Genomic DNA, 7,003 nt, shown 5'->3' with positions numbered 1-7,003 from the left:
ACACCATAGGAGCTTTGTGGATTCAAAGGATTTGCTTTCGCTTCTGAAAGAGCCGCTATTCTTTGATGATTGGGTAGCGGCAAACTTCAAAGCCATAAATCTTTCCTCTGACTGGCTGGCGGCCCAGCAAAGCCCTTATCAAATTCTTGGAGGTGATCCTGAAGCGCTCAGAACGCGCGCGGGGCGAGCGAGCGGGGCGCGGGCGGGCGGGGAGGACTCGGAGGCACGCTGGGCGGCCGATCGTCCTCGCCTTCGGGTGTCCATGCCTCGGCGGCCGCGTCTCACTCCACAACGAGCGGCCTTCAAGCAGTAGCCATGGCCGCTGTGGCCGTCCTCCGGAACGACTCTCTGCAGGCCTTTCTCCAGGTCAGGGCCGGGCCCGGAGAGGGCGGGAGCAGGTGGGAATCTGTAGTCCGGATCTGTGAGGGTACTCTGAGCACCTTGAATCTCAAAAGGCCCTCCCCCTTAAAGGTGCGACTGGAGTCAGACCTAGGCGCGCCCATGCCATCGTGACAACTAAGCTGGTGTGTGTATATGTGGCCTATGGGGAGAGATGCATGGATTTGGGGAGGAGGATATGTGGATGTCAAAGTGGCAGAAAACTGGGCCTGAGTTCACCTTGCCGGGCACTTCTGCTGACTTCAGCCTAGAACAGGCCAAAGAGGAACGTAGTGGGTGCAAGGAAAAGAGCTCATAAAATGCTAGAGCAGATGGCCTCACAGCCCCGCTGTGGGTGTTTCCAGGCTCTTCCTGACCGGTCCGGTCCCTCTGCCTCTTTCTTTGCACCTACCTTAAAGGCTGATTGGCCTGTCTTTGAGCCCAGTAGTTTAGCAGAAAGCTACCGCGCATCGGGGGTTCAGGTAGCACAGGCGCTGAAAGTTTCCCAGGACCACTGGGTGCGTGCGTGGGGTGCGGTGAGGTCTGGGAGAGGGATGGTCCGGCGGAGGAGGGGCAGGGGTATAATAGTGGGGGTGGCGGGCCTGCCCAGAGTCGGCGTTTGAAAGGCTAACCTTTTGTCTCTTCCGCCCTCCCTTGCCGCCGCCTATGCAGGACCGTACCCCCAGCTCCTCTCCGGACCTAGGCAAGCACTCGCCCCTGGCTCTGCTGGCCGCCACCTGTAGCCGGATCGGCCAGCCTGGCACGGCTGCAGCCCCCGACTTCCTGCAGGTGCCCTACGACCCAGCTCTGGGCTCACCCTCCAGGCTTTTCCACCCTTGGACCGCCGATATGCCAGCTCACTCGCCAGGCGCCCTGCCTCCCCCGCACCCCAGCCTGGGGCTGACTCCACAAAAAACACACCTGCAGCCGTCCTTCGGGGGAGCGCACGAGCTCCCGCTCACGCCCCCCGCGGATCCCTCGTACCCTTACGAGTTCTCGCCGGTCAAGATGCTGCCCTCGAGCATGGCGGCACTACCTGCCAGCTGCGCGCCCGCCTACGTGCCCTACGCCACCCAGGCCGCTCTGCCTCCGGGCTACTCCAACCTGCTGCCCCCGCCACCACCTCCGCCTCCACCGCCCACCTGCCGCCAGCTATCCCCCGCCCCAGCCCCGGACGACCTCCCCTGGTGGAGCATCCCGCAATCGGGCACTGGGCCGGGAGGCTCCGGGGTTCCTGGGACTAGCCTCTCCAGCGCCTGTGCCGGGGCCCCCCACGCTCCCCGCTTCCCTGCCTCGGCTGCGGCTGCTGCAGCGGCTGCAGCTGCTCTGCAACGGGGCCTAGTGTTGGGCCCGTCGGACTTCGCGCAGTATCAGAGCCAGATCGCCGCGCTACTGCAGACCAAGGCCCCCCTGGCGGCCACGGCCAGGAGGTGCCGCCGCTGCCGCTGCCCCAACTGCCAGGCGGCTGGCGGCGCCCCCGAGGCGGAGCCGGGCAAAAAGAAGCAACACGTGTGCCACGTGCCAGGCTGCGGCAAGGTGTATGGCAAGACGTCGCACCTGAAGGCGCACCTGCGCTGGCACACGGGCGAGCGGCCCTTCGTGTGTAACTGGCTCTTCTGCGGCAAGAGCTTCACGCGCTCGGACGAGCTGCAGCGGCACCTGCGGACTCACACGGGCGAGAAACGCTTTGCCTGTCCCGAGTGCGGCAAACGCTTCATGCGCAGCGACCACCTCGCTAAGCACGTGAAGACGCACCAAAATAAGAAGCTCAAAGTTGCTGAGGCTGGGGTGAAGCGGGAGAACCCGCGGGACCTATGAGCTCACTCGGGCACCTCGGAAGTTACTCCCGCCCAGGACATCCTTCCCCGCACCTTTGCTGGCACGCCCGGAGCAGATCATCAAGGCAGCTGGCAGAGTGGGAACTTTAAAAACTTTTTATTGTCCTTCTCCCAAAGCGTAGCCCTGCTGCTGTCCCGTCCTGAGCGGAGGACAGGACAGGCAAGAATGGGAACTGGATCATGGTTGAGAACCCTAAGTTACCCCAGGACAATTCCAAAGTCCGAGCCATCGCCTGCCTGGAAAACCTACAGGCAGGGATTCCACCCAGGCCTGGCCTTGCTTGTAGGATTCGCTGCTGATGGAAAAAGGAAGGGCCTTAGGAGGTTCAAAACAGGGCTTGAGTTTTCACTAGGCCCGATTCGGGCTTTGTACAGGTTATTTAATGATAGCTTTGTTAAAGAGTAATTATAATTATAACATTAATAAATGTTTCTGTTGTTCTCAGCTCCACCCAGAGCTACAGCATGGTGTTTCTGTAAAGCGCTCAGCAGTTGCAGAGTGAAAATAAATACGTTCATTCCAGGGTCTCCTCAGGAAGACCCCCGCAGAGCTGGTCTCCTCTGATCTTTTCTTCTTCCTGGAGTCCTCACTGAGAGGTCAGGTTTCACCAGGGATTTGATGGTTCCTGTGTGCTGCTTGTGTCTAGGGAAGTCTTTGGTTTCTGAAGTTTGGGGGAAAGTGTGTACTGGATGCATGGGCAGTCGATTTTCAGGTAAAGACCTTAGGGCAAGATTTGCCCCTTCCAGCTTAGGTTTCCATGCAACTGCAGGACTTGATGTGGGGTTAGCATTGTAAGCTTGATACCCGCTGCACATAGAACGAGGCGACTTCCCTGCTGAATCGATGATACTTTGGGGACCTGGAAGGAGCTAAGCGTTCTCAGGGCCCTCTCCCAGGTGAGATTTTGAGAGTTAAATTGGTAGTTCTTATGTGGATTGGGCAGTGCCACGATAACACGGAAAATGTAACTGTCACTCGCAGCAAGTCAGCCTGGCCATACAACTTGTTTGCTAACTCACCAAGAACAGCTAGACAGACAGTCGTCTAGGTAGGCCAGGAAGTTCAATTCTTCTTGTAGCTTGGACTTTCCTTTTAATCACCTGGCCAGACAGATTTTCTCAGGGAAGAGCCAGAAATTCTCGCTCATGGCCTAAAATGTAGGAACAAGGCTTTTTTTCCCCCCAAGATCTACGTTTCTCACCTTTTCTAACTTTTTAAAGCTTGAAGTCTTTTCTTTTTCCCAAGTGTCTCAACTCATCTGTATTGCACTATTTGGGGTTTCAACCCCACAACTTAACAAGCAATCAAACTCTTTCATTCAGAATCAGCAAACCTCAAAGCAAGCTTTAAATCTCGTTGCTGTTTTAAGCCGATGTCAATGCGGTGACTGATCTCTGATAGTCATGATAGATTGGTGTCCGTGTATTTATAGTTCACAGCCTATAAGTTCGCCGTGAAGTTTTTGCCTGAAGTCAAACTAAAGCGCAAATTTTCAAATGCTCTTATGGGTGGCTCTTGAAATTTATGTAAATAAAACACAGACATAAACATCATTGAGAGGGGAATAACTTTTATAGTCATAAGAAAATGCTTTACTATATAATGTGAGACAAGATAGCAAGTGTATGTTAGATTCCTTGGCAAGGTACACCTCAGAGCTACTTGTCCTCTTTAGAGACTTTGAACTATTTAATAAACCTGAATGCCAGCCATCCTGGTCCCGCGCTTCAGCAGAGTGAGCTAAATGTGTAAGGGTGTGGCTGGTAAACAGTGTGATCAGTGCACACGTGCATGTGCGTTCTTAATCTAAATCTACTGTAATTAGTCAGGAACATCCTGATTAGACCTGTACATGTTACATGAATAAGCAGGAAAGCTGCATGAAGTTTTCAGTCATTTCCTCTTGAGCCACTGCCTCGGATGTACTTCAGACCCAAAGGTTTCTAGGCAGGGGGTGGAGACATAGGACTCAGGATATTTGAAGTGATTTTGTCATGTGTGTGTAAGAAGAGTAGCTTTGATTTTTTTTTTTTAAAAAAAAAGGAAAGTGGCAGTTTTGAAACACACTTGTGATTACTGACAGGCACAATCCTTTAGGATTCAAAGAGAATGAGAGGGAAACAAGCCTTTCTCATGGGGAAGAAAAAGCAGACAAAATGTATCAGATTGAAAATTAAATGTGAGAAATAGAGAAGGTCATTTTCTTAGAACTTTGTAATTAAGGGGAAAACTAGGTCAACTACATGGAATTTGCCAAAATAAGGTATATATAACTTTAAAAACCAAACTAAGCGTTGTCATGACAAAACTAACCTTTTTAGGATTGTGTTTAATTGAACCATCCAAATTTAAAAGCAGCCTTTAGCTTAATTTGATACACAGTATTTGTTGATCATTCATTGTATCACTGAAGCTCTGTCATTTGCTGTAGAAATAGAATTACTGCCATTATTTAAGGAGAAGTCAGGAAGCCACAGTGATAATATCATCCAAATATAAGAAGGCATTCCATGGATATACTGAAAAAATATGCTAATATAATGTAGAAATGCATTCAAGTTTACAAGCTGTGGAAATTTGATTTTTGCATGCTTTATTTTATACGTTACAACCAGAGTACCAATTTAAGGACATTGAAACTTATTCTGGAACACCAGTATGCCAAAACGATATGTATGACTTAGCCACAAATTGAATATATTACTTACAGTAGAAAAATTAATGGAATTAAAATTAAAAGTTTAGAAACAAATTATTGCAAAGTGTAAGCTACATGTTATTTTAAATTGGAGTTTGCCAGCCCCCCAAAAGTGAGTTTATCTGCTAACTTTTATCAAGTTTTTTTAAAAGACTTTGGTACACAATTATTTAAAAGCTGAAATGGGTATGTTAATGATTGTCTCAAATAGCACTACGCTCGAGTTTTAAGAAGCTGGTTTGGGCAGAATGGAAATAGAGTGTATATGAAATTCCAAACTGGAGACATTTTAAAGTATACACTCAGTGAATAAATCAATCATCAGGGTCAAGAGTTAGAAACAAAGAAATTGAATAATATATAAATTGGCTAATTTGGAATTTTGCGTTTCTGAATTTAACAATATGATTTTCTGCTTTTCTCAAGAAAATATTGGGAAGAAATTTTCATAATTGGTCATTTGTTTTTAATGGGTCTGGTAAACATGCCAAAGGAAATAGTGTTGCTAACCTCAATTCCAATTGCTTCTACATGCATGAGAATTAAACTCTTATTGCTGTGTTATATATATATATGTATATATATATATGTGTGTATATATATATATATATATATATATATATATATATATATTTGCCTTAATCCAGTCAAATAAGACTTGCCACTAAAAAAGTAATCTTGCTGAGGGTGCTTCCAGGAAAAAACTTGTTTTGTTGACATCATAAAAAGGCAGGTTTTTTAGCCCAATGTTTGCTATGTTTTATTCTAGAACCGTAGGCTTTGAAGGAATCAGTTTAAAGTGGTGTCTGCATTGTTCCTTGGGTCTGCTGGGAGAATGTGACAAAGGCTGTTACAGAAGTAGCTACGAGTTCCTACTCTTTCACAGTGTGGCTGACGCCTGTTTATGTAGAACTATAGAACTGCAAGACATTTTTACTAACTTTAACTTATTGCATTACACAACCAAGTCAATTAGAAGGTTGGGGGGGTTCTTTTTGGGTTGTGGTAGGGAATGAGCTATGGTGAAGAATCAGACTTAGACTTTGGTGTCTGGTGAACAACTGCAGTTCATTACCATCCCTGGTTTACTGCCACTACTTTTCTCCTGTTTGCACAACAGAGGGAGGACTTTTAAAAGAATCTGAGACCTGGGACACCTATAAAATGCTAGTGGCACACACCTTGAATCCAGTAAAAAGGAGGATAAAGCAGGATTGCCCAGCGTTCAAGGCCAATACATGTTACAAAGTTAGTTTGAGGCCAGCCTGAACTAGCAAGCAAGACCATACTAGTTGCAAAACCCCCTCCAAAACCAGGGAAAAGTATGCTAACACAGTTTGATAAAGTATGGAAAACATAAGGAAAATATCTAGGTAGACCCATGTTTACGATGAGATATGTTTAGCTTAATATGCCAAAATGGCATGCACTATAGTCATAATCTGATTCATGTAACAATCTATATAGGTAACTTAGCTTTATCTCTGGTTATTAGTAAGATTTCGCATTTTTGCATAAATATCTTTATGTCAATTGTTTTTTAAAGAATGTGTTGATACTAGATACAGCAGTAGTTCAATTTAATTTATGGGCACTATACAATAGCCTTCATAATGTCCCTGACTGCTACGTGTAAGTGATTCTAGTTTAACAACGGTGTAGCCCAGTAGCTTCGGACCATTGCTACTTTCGTGACCACTTCCCTGGATGTTTCTCTACTACAATTTCTTATGTAAAGTCGCGCATGTGTATGGCATCATACCATTTCAGCTGACACTGTAATGTCTTTCTGGACTGTACACTTGCTTGCCTTCCTCGTCCTTAGCAATTCTCTAAAGCAGTTCTCAATAGGAAGGTCGCTATCTAGTCCATAATTTAGTCCACACACCTGGACTTCAGTAGTTTTTATACAACATATAATAACTAAAGTGTGGGTTAGTTTTCTGTGTAATACAAAAGTCAAAACAGGGAAATCATAGCTAGTTCTTAGTTTGGTATAACGTGGAAAATCTACAGCTTTCACCTTCCAGAAAGTCGATTCAGCCCCGAGAAGACAGAGGCTGCAAACTATGAAATGTAAGTTTGAGA

General features: G+C 47.0%; 1 protein-coding gene across 1 annotated transcript; it reads left to right on the top strand.

Annotated features, from left to right (window-relative positions):
- The first annotated feature begins 228 nt into the window (after positions 1-228).
- Sp5 (Sp5 transcription factor) lies at positions 229-2,764 on the top strand. The gene is made up of 2 exons (XM_038337732.1): positions 229-366; positions 1,051-2,764. The coding sequence occupies exons 1-2, from the start codon at positions 316-318 to the stop codon at positions 2,194-2,196; spliced, it is 1,197 nt and encodes a 398-aa protein (XP_038193660.1). The 5' UTR covers positions 229-315; the 3' UTR covers positions 2,197-2,764.
- Positions 2,765-7,003: the final 4,239 nt, after the last annotated feature.

This window comes from Arvicola amphibius, chromosome 7 (genome assembly GCF_903992535.2).
Source record: "Arvicola amphibius chromosome 7, mArvAmp1.2, whole genome shotgun sequence".
NCBI classification, from domain to species: domain Eukaryota; kingdom Metazoa; phylum Chordata; class Mammalia; order Rodentia; family Cricetidae; genus Arvicola; species Arvicola amphibius.
Note: the sequence above shows the minus strand (reverse complement) of the source record. Positions and strands in the feature narration are given on the sequence as shown.